Consider the following 17,833-nt stretch of genomic DNA (forward strand, 5'->3'; position numbering starts at 1 on the left):
AAAACACATTTAATGCTAATGAGCTGACACGTTTTGGTTCTTATGTTTTAATTTGAGTCTCTGCTCATAAATCCTGTGTTTGAAAAAGCTGCAGTTTTAATTTTTTCACCTTCCATCACCAATAAATCTTTTCATAAGTAAACAGATTGAGAAGAGCTCTTTTTTAAATATTTAGGAGGTAACAGAGTTGCTTCAACTGTCTCATAAATGGTTTGTGACCAATAAACACCTAATTCGGATGGTTTTACTGACAAAGTTCAGGCCTGAAGCGGATTATTTCTCATTATTTATTCAGTAGGCTATCAACAATCAAGCACTGAGACACGCACAAAAAACGCGGAGCTGCGCAGCAGCTTCGTGTAAAGTCACAGATAAAAACTCCTTTATTGCCGTTTCAGAGGGGAGCTGTGTCACAGGCCGCTGTTTGTCTCTCAGAGGGGGTTGGAGGAGTTTCCTTGTAACCGGAATTAGCTGTGAAGTGCGACCTTGAGGTGTGAACGAATACGAAAGCTCCGGCTTGCTGTAAGGAAAAGTCTCCCATACTTTGCACCTCGTTTGCAAGTGAATATCTTAACAAATACGTCGGGATATACGTGTGAAGCGTGGTCCGAGGCCCTGAATTTTCCCACGCGTTTCACACAGAAGCATTTCTAACATCTGAGTTTTAATTAGAGGAGTGAAACTATGAGTATTTACCTGATTTATTCAATATTAGGAAAAAACAATATAGAGAATTTCTCTCTGGAAGGAGAACTATTTCCTTATTTGTGATTAAACTAATCCGTTTGTGATTACGCACAGGCCTCCCGTCCAAAGGTGTAGCCCGGGTTAATTACTGGTTAGTGCAGCTGATAGGTTGCGGAGATAATTTATTCATGGAGAGGACAATTCGTGCTCGGGATAGGCCCGCTCTCAGGTGATGACGTGCCCGGGGACAGTTGCAGGGGCCAGCAGGGCTGGCGACTCTGGTCTCTCTCTTTTGGATGCAAATCCACAAGAGTCGAGGAGCTGCCTGACGTTAGGCAGGCCTCAGTATACCTTTAGCTTCTTGTCAACTAAGACACATCATGTGAGGCTGGAGACAAACTGGAACTGCGCCGTGCTTCACTCTGGGAACCCGTTTGGACTATAAACTACGCAGGGATCGTTTATTTAACATCCGCAGGGTCACAATGTCGCCTTAAATCTGGCTGCATTAACCCTCTGCTGCTGAAAAACAATTTCATAGCGATTTTACAAAAACATGTATGTTGGATACCTACTGGATAAAGACAGCGGGATGTATCATCAAGGACCAGTGAGAAGATCGAGCATCAATCTGCCACCACAGAACTTTGTTTCCACGCCACAGTACCCAGACTTTACTGGATACCATCATGTGCCAAACATGGATACGCACACACAGTCCGGGCCCAGTTGGGGCCCTTCTTACGGCTCTCCAAGGGAGGACTGGGGAGCATACAGCCTGGGACCCCCTAATACTCTTCCGCCCCCCATGAACAACTCATCTGGACCGGTTCCTTACTGTACACCAGAGTATGGTCACATGCATCCTCCCGGGTCCGCGGTCCTACAGCCGCCGCCGGACAACGTCACTGTTGCACAACTTTCTCCCGACAGGGAAAGACGCAGTTCCTATCAGTGGATGAGTAAAACCGCACAATCATCCTCCACAGGTGAGATCCCCATTCGTGAATTCCAGAACACGCGATGCGCGCCTGAGCGTTTGGGTTTTACGCAAACACGCCACTTCATCCTAAAAATACAAAGGTTGAGATTTTGTGTAAAAATAAATAAATGCGAACTAGAAGGTGGCGCAAAACAAAGACTAAATTATCCCAAGTCAAATGTTATCTGCTGTGGTGGGAGAAAAGTTGGAGGAAGAGAAAGGTGTGAGGAATCGGCGCCATGCCCATGTTGTGATGTTAATGCCATGATTCTGGGAGATGTGAGGATGGCTGCCCTGTTACGTTGTTTGTTGTTGGGAGCGTGATCCGTCAAATCCAGGCTGCGGCCTTTTCGCTTTCAACACCTCCCTACTTTGATATGCGCCAACCTTTCTTCCTTTCCCAGAGTTATTTTACCAGGAAACGCGTCATTTCCACAACTCCATAATGCGTCGATGACGTTGAATGACAAAATCATTTTAATCTAGTATTTAATTAGCTTAGTTCTCGGGTAAGAAAACAATAAAGTTGGCGTTTGCGTAAAGGCGCTCATAACCGTTTGTCTTTAATTATCTGGTCTCTTAAAGTTTTTTCTAAGGATCTGGGCTTAAAACGTTGAATTATTTCTGAACGAATCGAGCCCTTTTAGCTTTCTGGTCGGCCTTTACGCATATTCTGCTCCTCTGCCGATTTATTTATTTTGTCTCAGCGCTTTTGTTATGGGTTTCTCTGGTGTGAGGAGGATCCGACTCGTAGATGTTGTAAGTTCGCTTTCATCCCAACCAAATCAAAAAGCTCCATTTGCGTATCTGATGGTGGAGACAAAGAAATGTGGATTTTAGACGCTGATTACAAAGCCGCGGCGCTCGGTCCTGTGGGCTTCGTGCTGGGTGGAATTCCCACCGTCTTGGCTTCACGCGGACTATTAAAGAAAATAATAAAAAATGCATTTGAAGTAATGATAAAAGAGGATCGTTATTCTCATGCTGTGTTTGTCCACGTGACAGGTAAAACAAGAACGAAGGAGAAATACAGGGTAGTGTACACAGACCACCAGAGGCTGGAGCTGGAGAAGGAGTTTCATTTCAACAGATACATCACCATCAGGAGGAAGTCTGAGCTGGCTGTCAACCTGGGTCTGTCCGAGAGGCAGGTAGGAACAGTAACGCTGCACTAACCCACCATCACCAGAATAAAGCCGACAGACTCCCGGGAAAACGACTAAACATAAAGCGTAGTTGAGCTTTAACAAACTGTCTTCACTGTTTGGTCTGGGTGTTAATAGAAGGTGGCTCCAAAATCATTCATGTGATCAAGTGTGTGTGTGTGTGTGTGTGTTTCCATGTTTTGGGTTGCCAGAATTTTTATTTAAATTCTTGTCAGCATTTTTCACTTGATAATTTGTTGTTGTTTAAAAGTTAGAATAGAACTGAAGTATTTACTGGGGTGGGGGGAGAAAAACATAAAACAAAAAACATTTCTTTATTTATTTGTTTGTTTATCTTTAATGTAGCCTAATAAATGAGATAAATGAGGGTGCACATTTGTGTATATGTTGTTTTTGCTATTTTATGATGATCTATTCAATTTGTCGTGCAAAATCTAGATAAACAAACTTTAAAGAAATGCAGTAATAACGGGTTGTTTGTTACATCTGCATTGTTTTATTTTTAAGGTCTGTTTCAATGCATTCACATTTTCAATGTGATTCTACATTTTCATAAGCTTTGTTTGTTGCATCTAGTTATTATTTGGGCTATAAATGGAAAAACCAAACATTTTCCATTTTTGTGCCTTTTTCAGGTAAAAATCTGGTTTCAGAACCGTCGAGCAAAGGAGAGAAAGTTGATCAAGAAGAAGATGGGCCAGTCTGATGGTAGCAGCGGGTCTGTGCACAGTGACCCGGGTTCTGTGAGCCCTCTGCCGGTACCGGGATCTCTCAGTCCCACAGAAATCCACAGCTCTCTGTATCCTCCTCCTGGAATGAACACCTTGCCATCAATCAGGAATATACAGCAAGTGACTGTGATTCAGTAGTTCACCTGTGGACCTCCTCTCCTAACTGAGCACTCCGACACACTCACAGAACACTTGACAGGCAGCTAATGGATCCAAACTCACACAGGCTGTGGAGAAACGTTTGATTGATAGCAGCTGAATGCTGGAGGCTCTTCAAATAGTGGTTTTATAGAATAGTTCAAAACGATGTGGGGATTGCAAAAGGAAAGAAAATTTGTGTTTCTAAAGTTTTAAATTGTTTTTGAGTTTATAAGATATAAATTTCCTGTTTTTATGAGTTAATGTATGTGTTTGTGCAAAAAAATTGTAAAAAGGTCACTCCTGTGGAATTTGGAAATGGAAAATATGCATTGGAATTCATTGCGTTTACTTGACAAATCATTTACACTGTTTGTTCGTTTTTGTGCATATAAGAGCAGCTAGTACTGATGCAGGTCCAATGGCAACATTACACACGTACATAAATAAAGTGCTTTTGTAGTAATACTCTTCATGTATTTGTTTTCTAATTTAATTACCTTCTTTTGAGGCTGCAAACAACCTTTTAGTCAGGCTGAAATGATAAATCAGATAAAATCAGCTACGTGTGGTCTAAATAGGCTTTTATTTGTAATTTTAGCTATAAGTAGGTCATTTTAAATGATCTTTTTGGCATTTTTCAGCATAACTCTGTTCTCCTTAAGAAAATGTGTCCTATTTTAATAAATGTAGGAAACTTTAAATTAATTTAATTTACAAAAGTAAGAGCATAGGCTAAATGTAGGGATTTTTGTAGAGGCATAATCAAGTTTTGGTTGTTTAATTAAAAAAACAGTTAAAGATGAAAGCAACAATATTACCATAGTCTTTTTAAACTGGTTCTCAATTAAGAAAATGGATTTTACTGAAGGTAAACAATTTATCTGTTGTCAAATAGAACTGGTTTGATCTCTGGGGATTAAGTCAGACTGTGTGTGTGTGTGTGTGTGTGTGTGTGTGTGTGTGTGTGTGTGTGTGTGTGTGTGTGTGTGTGTGTGTGTGTGTGTGTGTGTGTGTGTGTGTGTGTGAGATCATAACAAGTTAATTTCTATACTCTAAGAGTCAACGCTATAATAGATGCACTGCCTTTTATCCATAAAGTGCCCATTCGCAACCTAAACTTTGACTCCTTCTTAACAGCAGACAAATTGGTCATTTATTACAACAGGTTTTACTCAAATAAATTGTAAAACATGAGTCTTTGTAAAAAATTTTTTTAAATTATTTCTTGTAGCATCTTGATTATAATCTGGAGAGACTGAATTTAATCCAACAAGATTGATGAACTAACTGCTAGTTCAAGCACAGCTAAAATAAAGGTGCATTGGAACAGCTCTGATCCAGTTAATGTATCAATCGTCACACCCTTTTTAACTTTTGCATTACAGTTCATCTTAAAATCAATTTATTTACATAAACAGAAACGGTCTTAAAATAAAACTTGGGCCTTTGCTCCAGATATCGACATTTACATTCTTTCTATCTTGAATTGATATAATAATGTTTTATGGGGGGGGGGGGGGGGGGGGGGGATTATATTTAGATACCAACCCGTGGGTCTAATTTTGGCATCCAGAATGAAACCCTTTCCTAAATGCTATGAATAGAAAATTTTACCTCCAAAACAAAAATACTCTTTCCAACTATTCTCAGCAGTTTGCAGTAACACATGTTATAAATATGCAAAATTAATGATACTGGTAATCACTGCCATTCACAGCAATGACTGAAAATGACAGCTTATTGTGTCATAGAATAGAAGAATAGAATAGAATAGGCTTCATTGATCTCACAGGGGTGACATTTACTTGTTACAGCAGCACAAACAATAACAATGCTGCAGGTAAATACACAAAAGCAAAAGCTGTTATTGTAAGCTTCAATCACTAAAAACGATGAATAAAAAGGAAACTTGTATTTAAAAAATATGCAGCGTTACTGCATTAACTGAATACAAGTTTAATACAAAAATACTCTCAGATGTCAAACATTGATTTGATGTCACATATGAATACCCCAAAATAACACACAACTGGGTTTTCACATGTGTAGTTGGTCCACTGAAATAGCTCATCAAGATAATCATGAGTGTTTAAATTAATCCATGAGCATGTGGAAAATAATATTTGTTAACAGGAAGAATCATGGATAGCTGCGACACATTTGTAAGTTCATTGATGCGAATCTTAAAATAAATCTAGAAATTTTTTTATGAATAAAACTATAGCTACATACTCATTAGATGGACAAAACTTACTAATTATATGTAACAACGTCTTGCCATAACCCTAGGCCGCGTTGTTGTGCGTCATTGCGCAGCCGCGCAGGATACGTCATGAGCATCTTACTCCCCAACATGTCGGACTTTGATACCATTTATGAGTTAGAAGACGAAGAGGATGAACACATAGTGAGTGAGGGGAACTTGCCCAGATACTGCCCGGAGCCTGTGGTCATGCGAGGTGCCGGACACATCACTGTGTAAGCAGAGCCGTGTTTCTACTTCCTGTTTGACCTGGGGTTCGCTTTGTTATTATTAGCCTGCTTAGCCTGATGCTAGCCTGCGTGCTAACGTGAAAATGACAACGAAAAAAAAACTGCTTAAGAACTGTTCAGTTCGGACTGTTTGGATTTTTCCTGTTCAGAACAACAAAAGACAACTCAAAGTAAAGATGCGTTGTCCCCATGGCAACCGTAAACGTTTAGCCCAGCAGTCGATACTAACGTTAGTTGTGTTTACATGTGATTAACCGTTAGCCAGAAGTCTTATCACGTCCTTCCACATCAGTAATGTTTTTACCAGTCATCTTATCAGTGTCCCTGCCTTGAGCTCTGCGTTATACTGGATGATTGCTCATTTTAGTAAGTTTAATCATTGTTTACGCGTGAAGGTCAGCCTCTCGGGGGCAGACATTAAATGCAGACTGGAAATCATTGATTGGAAATCAACCTCCCCAATCATCATCTTCATCGTGTGAAGGAAATTTGTCCCTGTTGGCAACTTTCTTTAACTTGACAGGAGGTGATGGAGAACAGAGACGTGAAAACTCAACCACACCGATGTTAGCTTGGATCCTAAAATTGCACAAAGTTGCATTAACGGAAAACAAGAAAATACCTACACTATATTATCGTGTTGCTGCTTATATAAAAAATAACTGATCTCTAAAATACTTCATATAAAAACAATGCAGATTGCTAAATGTTTAGTATTTACATTTGTAATTGTTATTGTAATTAATAAATTACTTTAAAGACATAGAAAAAGTTGTTGAAAAGCAACCATCCATCCATTCATTCATTCATTCATTCATTCATTCATTCATTCATTCATTGTCTGAACCAGCTTTGTCCACGTAGAGTCGCTGGGGGGGGCTGGTGCCTATCTCCAACGGGCAATCAGGCGGGGTACACTCTGGACAGAGAGCCAGTCCATCGCAGGGCAACACTGAGACACTCAGGACAAACTATCACACACACACACTCACACCTAAGGACAATTTAGACAGACCAATTAACCTAACAGTCATGTTTTTAGACTGTGGAAGGAAGCCAGAGCAGCTGGAGAGAACCCACGCATGCATAGGGAGAACATGCAAACTCCATGCTGAAAGATCCCAGGCTGGGCAGCGAACCCTTCTTGCTGCAAGGCAACAGCTCTAACCACCTCGCCCACTGTGCAGCCCGTTGAAAAGCAACCATTACCATTAATTTAACAAAAAATGTATTTAACACAAATGTATTTAATTACTGTGTTAGATAGTTTACTAGTGTTTGGTATAATAACAGCAATGCCAATCTAATCTATTTAAGTTCCTCTTTTTTTTTTCTTCTAACTCTGATTTCCTAGCAGTCTATATTTCAAGATCTACTAATATTCATTCTGAGGATGGACAAAGTCATCTGTTTTTATTTGGGAGTAACACGTACTAGATAAAAACGATTTAATGAAGTCCAAAAACGTGAATGCAATAAATATAGAAACAAAAGTTTCCTCAAAATTAAATACATTTTAATTCAGTCCTTTTGAAAGACCTATTTTTTTTAGACAGAGCAATAATATTTAAGTACATAAAAGTTGTATAAAAGAGCGTTTTTTTAATTATTTTTTTGCTTAACAAGATGAGTCGACTGAGAACTCATTCTCGTTTACGACGACGATCTGGCCTTTTCAAGATCCATGCTAAAGTGCTGCTTAGAGACTATTTTGTTTTTGTTGCACCAGATTTCAAACGTGGTTTTATAAATATTTTTTAAACCATGTTTAATGCTGTTTTTTCCCTTCAGGTTTGGACTCAGCAACAGATTTGACACAGAGTTTCCCTCGGTTCTCACAGGAAAGGTACAGATGCTGTTTTGTTTTTGTATTTTCTTGCACTCCTACAGTTATTTTCTGTTCAAATCCAGGCCGGAAGAATCGAGCAATTAAAGCTGCAGTGATTCTTTTGTTCCATCGGGTCTTTAACAGCCCCAACTTCCCCAAACTCCCCATTCAGACTTCCCTGAGTGTGTTTTGATCTAACGGAGATGCATTAGGAGTACTGCTGTATAGAAAAGAGCCTGAATCCAGCTCTGTAAATGAGTAAGCTGCGTTTGGGGCTCGGTTGGTGGGGACCCCAGTGTTTTGGAGGGTCCGGCACCAGGTGATAAAATAATGAAATGAGGACTGTGCCGCAGACAAGAAAGGGAAGCTTCCTGGGTCGGACGCAGAAACACAAAAAGGCTGTGGGGGTAAGAGTAGGCCGAGGGAAGTCTGGAGCAATAAAAAGTACCTTCAGCATTGTGACCCAGGGTGACATGTGATGGATGAGGTCACAGTTATGATGATTGAAGGGTGCAGATCAGACCCTGCTGGGCTTTATTCTGAGGTCTTTTGCTGTTTGCAAAGAGACCTTTGCATCCTGTCATAAAAGATTACGACCCTCGTTTTATGGCGTACAGACTCGGCAAGGAATGAGCATCCATTCAAGTTGTTTGGCCAGCACGGCCACAGGCACTGAGCTTATCTCTCCCTTTGACTCCCTCCTCGCCTTGAACAGTCTAAAGCTCGGACAGCGAGCTAGGGACATAGAATTTGAAGATCTCACTCTGCACGTTGTTGGTTTCCTACACCTCTTTGATCCCTCTGCTCTGTCAAACATGTCTTGCATCGTCCCACTCCTCAGATGTTTGGTTTCGTTCTCTTTCAGGTAGCACCAGAGGAATTCAAAACCAGCATCAGCAGGGTGAATGCCTGTTTGAAGAAGAACCTGCCGGTGAACGTGAAGTGGCTTCTGTGTGGCTGCCTATGCTGTTGCTGTACAGTGGGCTGCAGCCTGTGGCCTGTAATCTGCCTCAATAAGAGAGTAAGCCTGAGTCCTTGCTGACAGTTTAACTCTCCCTCACATCAGCGCTGATCATTCAGGGCTGTTACAGCAATTCAGACGCATTTGTGCAAGTGCAGAGGGTAATAACGACCTGCGTTGGGTTTGTGGCTCTGAAATGACGCGTTGCACTCCTTACCAGCTCAAGGGTGTGTCATTTAAAAGGCTGTGTTACTTCAACAAAGTGGAAATTACTGGCTGGTAAATTGGGAGTTCAGTCCATAAATCCTAAAAGTGCAGCTGTTTACTTTTACCTGTTAGAGCTGAGTTATGAGTAAGTTGTTTCTTCTAATAAAGTCACATTTTTTCCCCTTTAAAAGACAAGACGGTCCATTCAGAAGTTGTTGGAGTGGGAAAATAATCGGTTGTACCACAAGGTAAGAAGGATGTCGGGTCTTGTGAAAGTGTTTAATTAGTTTGTGTCAGCGTGTGTGGTGTGAGTGGAACATGGCCGTGATGGATAATCATCATTAATCTGTTCTGTGAACTCCAAGCTGCCATATTAGATCCTCAGAGCTTTTTCAGGGCCAGATCCAGAAGTCTGAGCGGACCGTGAGGTCGGCAGTAAAAGGCCGTGGTAATTTTGTTTTGTCTCGCAGCAACAAATTACAACTAGTAGCTTTGCAAAGGTACAAAGGAAGCTCTCCAGGGTGTCTGGCCACAGTTTGACCTCTGTGAGACCAGACAGCCCTGCTGCCACATTCCCCCATGCTGAAGGGGAGATTTCAGACAGATTTTCTTTTCTTTGTGTGTGTGTGTGTGTGTGTGTGGGGGGGGGGGGGGGGGGGGGCTCTTTGTTTCTGTTTAAGAGCAACTGGGATGTTGATTCATTGTGTTTGTGTCTTCTGTCTTTAGCTGGGGCTGCACTGGAAACTCACTAAAAGAAAATGTGAGAGCAACAATATGATGGAATATGTGAGTATCCTGCCACAAAACAGCATTGTAAGTGTGAATACGTTTCCATTAGTTTATATTAGCTGATACACTTGTGAAAAATGTTCAGTATAGTATTTTATGAGGCAACAGTTTGAAAGAATTATTTATTTTTATTTGTTTAGCAGTAAAAGACAACAATATCAAAGCATTTTATTGTAAATGAGAAATGACACAAAAACAAGATAAAAATTGCACATTACTGAAGCTACATTGGGGCATCAGCTGCTCAAAATGTTACTAAAGTATCAGGTTGCCATGATAGACGCAGATTTAATTGGTTAATAAAGTTTTATGGTAAAGTTTACAAACTTCTCATTGATGAGATCAAATTTACTATCCACTTTGAAAGAAAACTATTAGAATACCAAAAAACACACAAACCAGCTGTGAATAAAAAGGTATAATCTATGTAAACAATACAGTTATGGGTTTATCAGAAATAATATATTATTTACTAAAAAATAAAATGTTCTAGTAGGTAGGAAACACTTAATGTTTTGAATTATGTGTTGATGCGCACACATGTGTGTGTGTGTGTGTGTGTGTGTGTTTGAGTCTAACCTGTTGCAGGTGGCTTCTTGAACAGCCTCTGTTAGGAGAAATAATGTTTTCTTTCTACAGGATCAACAGTTGTAGCTAACGGCTAGTTCTAACATGGACATAACCAAAGTTTTTAACTGTCGTATGAAAATGACTCTAATCTTGTAAACTTCACTCCGGTCCATGAGGTATTTTATAACCCTCACATTAAAATGTCAGAAATAATAACATAATTAACATTTATTAAGGGACCTGCTGCTGATAGCAGCGCCCTTACAGTCCACTGGAGGATTTGATCTCTTTATTATTATTCTTCCGCGGACGTTATTGCAACTCGAACGGCAGCGTGCACCCCCACAAATCATACATCAAAACGAGCGGCTCGGCCGTTGGAGGTGTTCTTTTACTTTCATAAGCGCTCCGATTCTGCATGGCAAAATTATTATCAAAAACATTTAAAAAATTCTCTTTTTGGTTGAGTGCATGTCTCAGTCTGCCTAGCCAGTTCAAACTCCCACGTACGTGTGCAGCCACTTACTCTTCATCACCGGAGAAAATGATCTCTTGATTAGGAGTGTGCAACTCCCCAAATGTTACATCAAAATGACCGGCTCGTCCGTGGGGAGAGTGGTATGGCACCCTAAAATCACCCAAATGTCATGATCTTGGGTTTCTCACCCCAGTGTCACTCAAATTACATCATTTTGGGTTTTTCAACCCAGTGTCACACAGATACCATGATTTTGGGGTGATTACCCTACAGTCACCCAAATACCCTTTTTTTATTATGAGTGTGTGCCACTCAGAGTTTTCATACAATTACAACAATTAGCATAATTATCAACTGAACATGTGCATAATTAATTGATTAATTAGATGGCAGGCCCTTTAAAGAGGCATTTTTACATTATGCTTGAACCAGGTGGCAGGTCCCTTTTTAAACTTTCTTCAGGATTTTTCTAGTTAAACATATTACTGTTTTGGGTTGGGCGATAAAACAATAGCAATATATATTTTGAAATAACTTTTCTTAAATAGACATGTGAACAGGTCGATAGAACTTTAATATAAAGAAAAGAGCCACATGGCTCAGGAGCAGCCAGACGGACACGCTGCTAATGGCTAATGTTAGTGTAGCTTTAGCCCACTCCAGTAACGGGTTAATTGGCTGGTGAGAATTGAAAGTACGAGCGCTCCGAACGGAAAAAGAGATGGAGGACATTGCGAATGATGACTTTCAAAACAAGGGACAGTTGTGTGGATGTAGTCTGGTTAGTAGCAGTGCTGCAGCACTAAATGTTGTGCGCAGGTAGTGACAAAATCTTATTTTAGAAAACAATGCCACCAATTTGCTGCAATGCCGAGCCGGCATCAGGGAGCCTTTGGTTGTTTATAAGTGGTCAGATCGTGGTGGTAATGTAGCGCAATCATGTCCTTTTTACAAAGATTACGCAATTGTGTTATAAAAGGGGGTATGGGGGTGGTCTCTGTGCTGCTGCGGACTTCTATTTAACTTGATCATATCTTGCTTTCTGTTGCGATCAGAGCCGCACATATTACTGATTTTCACAAGCTGCTCCTAAAGGCGGCTGTCACTCACAGTAGCCCTGAAGGGCCAGGTGAGCTGAGCTCTAGCTCTGAGAGAAGCTCATGGGGCTCTGCATTGCTCCAGTTTATCATCTCAGATGATTCAGCTCAAAAAAGCTAAACTTTTACTTTTTGGTCATTTTATAATAGTTTCCTGCTGGAGCTCAGCATTGACTCCCCACATGACACAACACCACCCTCTGTTGCACCAAGACGCAATATGCATTCACAAGTACGCTGTTGTGGCAATATTACTACCAAGCATGGCGGCACAAATGCTGCAAATTTTCTGCATGCCGGCATGGTGCGTTCATAAGACACACCATGGTGGCAGTATTATTCTGATTTGCCGACATGGTGTGTCTTCTAAAAAGGCTGGTTGGGGGAAACCACCCGCTGGAGCAGGGTGTTTTAAACCCAGATGAGAGCAAGATTGAAGAGATTTACTGTAAGCACCATGCATGTAACATTTATTTCACTATTCTACACGACCCAAAAAGCACAGGCAACGTCTATTTTATTGTTTTTCTATGGTTTTTTTGGCCCTATTTTTGTTTTTATAATTTGTTCTTAACTAAGCTATATTTAAAACAAGAAGAGACATTTGAGAATATTTCGATGCCTGTTTTACTGAGTTTTCTCCTATATAGAGCTCCGGGAGTTGACGTCACTTCTCCCGGCATGCAACAGTTCAAATCAAAACGGCGCCATTAGGCAGGCAGAAGCCGGCAGCTAGGCTATTTGTTATTGTCAGAAAATTCAATCAAACGGGAAATATGGTAGATTCCTGTTGTGCCCCAGGATGCAGAACAGATGCGGACAAGATAAGGGAAGAGCCTTATACAGGATTCCCCAAGATCCGGAACGCCGTAAACGTTGGATCATTGTAATAAAACGCGCTAGTGACCGGGCTAAAATGAAACTGTGGGATCCCGAGAGTAAAGGTTTTCGCTTATGCAGCGACCACTTCATATCAGGTACTTAAACCAACGTTTCCTCAACTGTGTATGGTATTTATTTTAAATGCATTTATTACGATTCTTAGTGGGCTTCCTAAACTTATTTTGACGTGGCTTTTTCTGTCTTATTGCTCACAGCAGCAAGTAAACGTCACGTAAAACGTTGCCTCGTGATTTCTGCGTGCTGCCGTTTACATGTCTTATGATCACAGCAATTAACCGGCTAAGCTGTATTTAATTTTTAAGCAATGGTTGATCAATTGTCAGATCACACAAAAAGCACTTTGGATTGCTATTATCTGTCTCACCGAGACAGATCTCAGACAGATCCTGAAACGCTCCTGCCTGACATTTATTTTATTCACGGGAAAAAATCAAACTAGTGATTTCTCTTGGCGTTCAGTTTACACATTCAAACAGCACAGCACTCTATATAAACTACTTACGTGTAAATCTGTTATTTGTCCATCCATCCATCCATTTTCATCCGCTTATCCGGAGTTGGGTAGCGGGGGCATGTAGCGTTGAGAGGCCCTGACTTCCCTCTCCCCAGCCGCCGGAGCCAGCTCCTCCGGGTAAATCCCAAGGGGTTCCCCGGCCAGGTCCAGTAACAAGTCCGCTCCGACAGCTTCTGGCGTCGGAGCAGGCAGTAACGTCGAGAGTCCCAGACCTCTCCCCAGCTCCTCCGGCCGGGGGAATCCCAAGGGGTTACCCCGGCCAGGTCCGGTAAGAAGTCCGCTCCGACAGCTTCTGACATTTTAAAAAAGTATCCCAGGGGCACGGTAAGGGTCGGAGATGTTTAGTCTATTTAATTTTTGACTATATAAAACAATTTCTTCGGTTTTAAAGTGTGAAGTAAACTCCGACGAAGTAAAATCCAAGCGGATCCCGTTCATGTTCATGGTTACATCCGTGTTTGTTTACCTTTTTTTTCCTGCCAAAATGGCGTCTACTGAGAGTCACGTGGGGTCCGGAGCTCTATAGGTTAAAATAAAACTAATTTATTAATCCAAACAATTATATAACGTTTCATGATATGTTCAGCTTTTGAAAATAAATCTTTAACATAAGAAATAACCTTCTGATATCTTCAGATCTCATTTTGAAATACCAGAGAATGTTAAAGATCGACAAATATAGCAATTTCCTTTTTATTTTGATATATTTATGGATTTTGACCAATGCGAAAATTAATATTGTGATATGATTATTTTCCATATCGCCCAGCCCTATTACTGTTTAAACACTTTGTATTGAAACATATTCCTTTTTCTCTCTCTGTACAGGTGATTCTTATAGAATTCTTACCCAAATATCCGATATTCCGACCGGACTGAGGACTGTTGTAGGACCGGATGCGGGGCCCTCGAATCTCCTCCGTAGTGCCTTGTATATACAGTCTGATGGGATAAGGGTCTGCAGGGGCGTCCCTCCGGATGAGCCCGTACATCTCCCAGTACCTTGTACATTAAGAGTTAGCAACACTGTCACTTTGCTTTAGAGCAGAATTTGCACATTTGATCCCCAACAGAACCAGACATGCTCTCCACCTCCTCGTTGTTGCACTCTAATGTGTTTTTATTAAATGTGTTGAAAACAAACAAAACTCTAAAAAAGTGCATTTACCCCTCCAAACTCACTCACACCTGTTCTGTCAGTAATTCCTTCAGAGGAATGTGATGCCTCCACCCTCCATAAGTACCCTTGCCTTATGTATTTAGAACAAAAATAAATATATGAATATATCTCTACGTGTACCGGGGGAGGAGGGGTGTGAGCGATCTAACAGATCTGTTGATGTAGAGGTTGCTTGTTGGGTTTCTGCACTTTGAATCCAGCTCTTTACAAGTAGATTGGATGGTTGAAGCTGCCACCACCACCCTGGCTTCGGTCTTTTACATTACCCTTTGTACAACTCACTCATACCAGAACTTGACCTGTAAATACCATGTTAGGATAAGCTGTACATTGGTGTATTTTTGTTTACATATAAAGTTACATATAGCTATTTAGTTGTTTTTTTGCCAATATACTGCTGTACCATAGTTTTGATTAACGAAAGATGTCTATATGTACCTTCCTAGTTTCTAAGGACCTGTTTACCTTGTAAGCCATATAGTGACAGTGTATCTGATGCCAGAGTTAGGACTGATTATTGCACTTGAGCCCGGAGGAGTCAGTTTTCATGCTGCAGTGCATCCCAGCAGCAGTTTAAGTTGTGGTTTTTGCCAACAAGTCCTTTGTTAAACGTTGATGTTTGAATTTGTATTCTAATTTGAACTCTACACTGTTATTTTTCTTTATTATCCAACTTTGCATTGTTTTTGTAGTTTTCTACTCCCTTTGTGCCGTGTCAGGGCTCTTTTGAGGCTAAGAAGCACCTCCTTTTACTATACTTGATGTGTTGCCGAGACAACTCCCCTGTTCCAGTCATCCTCTCAAGTGGTTGTGTCATTTTTCTGGAGTCTATAGTCAAGGGAATTCCTGCATTTCACTGTAATAGAGTGCCTCTGGAGTAGTAAAGAACCACAGGCTGAATTGTTCTCTGCGAAGCAGACTTTAAATCCTCCTCCCATTATTGTTACAGTTCATGTAAATGTTTATTATAAGGACCTATTTCCTTTGGAGAGAGAGAAAATAAAGGGTTCATTTTGATTTATCTTTTACACTGCTTTGTTTTGATTTAAACGCAACATGAGCTGATGTTCCGAGCGCAGTCGGCTGCCCTGAAACCACTGCAGAGGGCTGTTTGTTACCTTTAACAAGGTGCTGAGTCGTTAACTTTAACAAGACTAGCTGCAATTACCATCCATCCATCCAATGTCTGAACCCGCTTGTCCATGTAGGGTCGGGGGGGGGGGGGGGGGGGCTGGTGCCCATCTCCAGCGGTCAATGGGCAATCAGGCGGGGTACACCCTGGACAGAGAGCCAGTCCATCGCAGGGCAACACAGAGACACACAGGACAAACTATTATGCACACACACACACACACACACGAGCGCGCGCGCGCGCACACACACACACACACAATTTAGACAGACCAGTTAACCTAGCAGTCATGTTTTTTGGATTGTGGGAGGAAGCCGGAGCAGCTGCAATTACCCAACATTTATAAAACTCAGGAATGCTGTTCCTACTCTAAAGGGCAGATCAGTGGTCAGAGCATCGACATAAATGTACAGTCAGAGTGAAAATATGTCGTCATGCTTCTACTGTAACCCCGCCCACCTCCGTGAGTTGAGCAGCAAGCTTCACTTCAGGCTGGCTGCTTCTGTTTTCCCATCTACTTGTAAGCTTTTAGTGAGGTTTTACAGCAGCAGAGGTTTACATTTGTCACCAGAGTTTGTGTTTCATTATTTTTAAAATGTGCAATATACATTTAAAAAGTCAATACATCTCTTAATATTTATTGAACTTTAAATATAAAACAAACTCAAAACTGTAAAAACAAAAACGGGGTGTTGGGGTCCTTTCTTCAGTCTAGTAGTGGTGGCAGTTGGCCACACAGATGCCCAATCTTTTTTTTAAAAATCGGCTTTTAACAGTAATTTCGGCCATTGGCTGATATAGGAAAAATTGAATGTATCGGCCGGCCAATAATCAGTCAGCCTCTAATGTTTACACATAGGTCACAGTTGACCAAAAACTACATTTCCTTTTAGCTATTGATTCTTTTTGTGTAAAATCATTATTCTGAAGATGTCCTAAAGTCCAAATAAATTATTTTAACTAGGGATGTTTGATATTATTGGTTTACCATTAATATTGTTTTCAGTCTTTTAATGTCACAAGTTTTACATACCATACACATACACCACACTCTTACGCTACTTCTCTCTCAAATTTTAAAACTAACAGATCTGAGGTAAAGTTTTGAGACATTTTAGTTTATTTGGTACAACTTGTGAAGTAGAAATTTGCCCTGTGTAGTGAACTTATGATCTCCTCACAGCACGTAGCTATGTGTAGCTTGACAGCAAACAATGACTAAAACAAGAACCTTCACTGAGGCTCGCTTTTATCTGAAGATCTTTATAAATGTTTGATTGCCGTAGATGCAATATGCAGAAAAAGAAAAAAATACATTAACTAGTGATACATCTCATCATCACACTTGCTGGAGACAAAACCAATATGCCACTTTTCCTTCACTTGTGATTTTACACATAAAATGTTTAAAAATTTAGATGTGCATGATATATTTGTTTTTCGTTTTATGAGAGGGGGACCCCGAATATATCAGTATCTGATATTAAGAGTCAGAAAATATCGAGCATCCCTACTTTTACCTGAGTTAATTTGAGCTTTTTCAGCATTTTTCTTACTTTTGCAGGTTTGTGGGACTTTGGCTGCTTGGATCTCTGTTCAAGTTTCAGTGAAGCTCCAGCTGATGGATTATATTTTTTAATAATTTGTTGTAGCCTGCTGAGGTTTTTAATATCTCTGGTCAAATTGCACAATGGAAACTCATTTTTAAAATAATTTATTCATCACTCTCATGCTGGTTTCCTTTGAGATTTTAAAGCAGTGAATGAATTTCTTTTCATGTTTGAGTGTTTGCATTGCTGTCGCACCAACTTGTCTCTGATTTAACAAATCAGTGACAGACTTTTCTAGAATGAGGAGAAACATCTTTAAAATTTTGGGGGAAAAATACTTGGATTTCTGTTTAAGATTTCCATAGTACAGAGACGTGTGTGTGTGTGTGAGTGACCAGTCCTGTCACTGTCATTCATCCTGAAC

At 40.6% G+C, this 17,833-nt stretch overlaps 2 protein-coding genes across 5 annotated transcripts; both read left to right on the top strand.

The window, feature by feature from the left end:
- The first annotated feature begins 968 nt into the window (after nt 1-968).
- On the top strand, nt 969-4,172 carry cdx4 (caudal type homeobox 4). Its single transcript, XM_015954097.3, has 3 exons — nt 969-1,676; nt 2,675-2,820; nt 3,471-4,172. The coding sequence occupies exons 1-3, from the start codon at nt 1,244-1,246 to the stop codon at nt 3,702-3,704; spliced, it is 813 nt and encodes a 270-aa protein (XP_015809583.3). The 5' UTR covers nt 969-1,243; the 3' UTR covers nt 3,705-4,172.
- A 1,832-nt stretch (nt 4,173-6,004) lies between these two features.
- On the top strand, nt 6,005-17,653 carry chic1 (cysteine-rich hydrophobic domain 1). Of its 4 annotated transcripts, none has more exons than XM_070555129.1 (6): nt 6,005-6,185; nt 7,992-8,046; nt 8,894-9,049; nt 9,388-9,444; nt 9,923-9,982; nt 17,424-17,653. In XM_070555129.1, the coding sequence occupies exons 1-6, from the start codon at nt 6,040-6,042 to the stop codon at nt 17,496-17,498; spliced, it is 549 nt and encodes a 182-aa protein (XP_070411230.1). In that variant the 5' UTR covers nt 6,005-6,039; the 3' UTR covers nt 17,499-17,653. The 4 variants fall into 4 exon arrangements, with proteins under 4 accessions (XP_070411230.1, XP_070411220.1, XP_015804261.1 ...); XM_070555119.1 differs by lacking the exon at nt 17,424-17,653 and adding an exon at nt 14,376-15,755 and having other exon boundaries at nt 9,923-10,009; XM_015948775.3 differs by lacking the exon at nt 17,424-17,653 and adding an exon at nt 14,376-15,755.
- Nucleotides 17,654-17,833: the final 180 nt, after the last annotated feature.

The sequence above is a fragment of the Nothobranchius furzeri genome, chromosome 1 (genome assembly GCF_043380555.1).
Source record: "Nothobranchius furzeri strain GRZ-AD chromosome 1, NfurGRZ-RIMD1, whole genome shotgun sequence".
NCBI lineage: Eukaryota > Metazoa > Chordata > Actinopteri > Cyprinodontiformes > Nothobranchiidae > Nothobranchius > Nothobranchius furzeri.

Coding starts and splice junctions, on each gene's coding strand:
- chic1 (XM_070555119.1), top strand. CDS start 6,040: ATGAGCATCTTACTCCCCAACATGTCGGACTTTGATACCATTTATGAG. Junction 9,050..9,387: donor TAATCTGCCTCAATAAGAGA/GTAAGCCTGAGT, acceptor CCCCTTTAAAAG/ACAAGACGGTCCATTCAGAA. Junction 9,445..9,922: donor ATAATCGGTTGTACCACAAG/GTAAGAAGGATG, acceptor TTCTGTCTTTAG/CTGGGGCTGCACTGGAAACT.
- cdx4 (XM_015954097.3), top strand. CDS start 1,244: ATGTATGTTGGATACCTACTGGATAAAGACAGCGGGATGTATCATCAA. Junction 1,677..2,674: donor CGCACAATCATCCTCCACAG/GTGAGATCCCCA, acceptor TCCACGTGACAG/GTAAAACAAGAACGAAGGAG. Junction 2,821..3,470: donor TGGGTCTGTCCGAGAGGCAG/GTAGGAACAGTA, acceptor TGCCTTTTTCAG/GTAAAAATCTGGTTTCAGAA.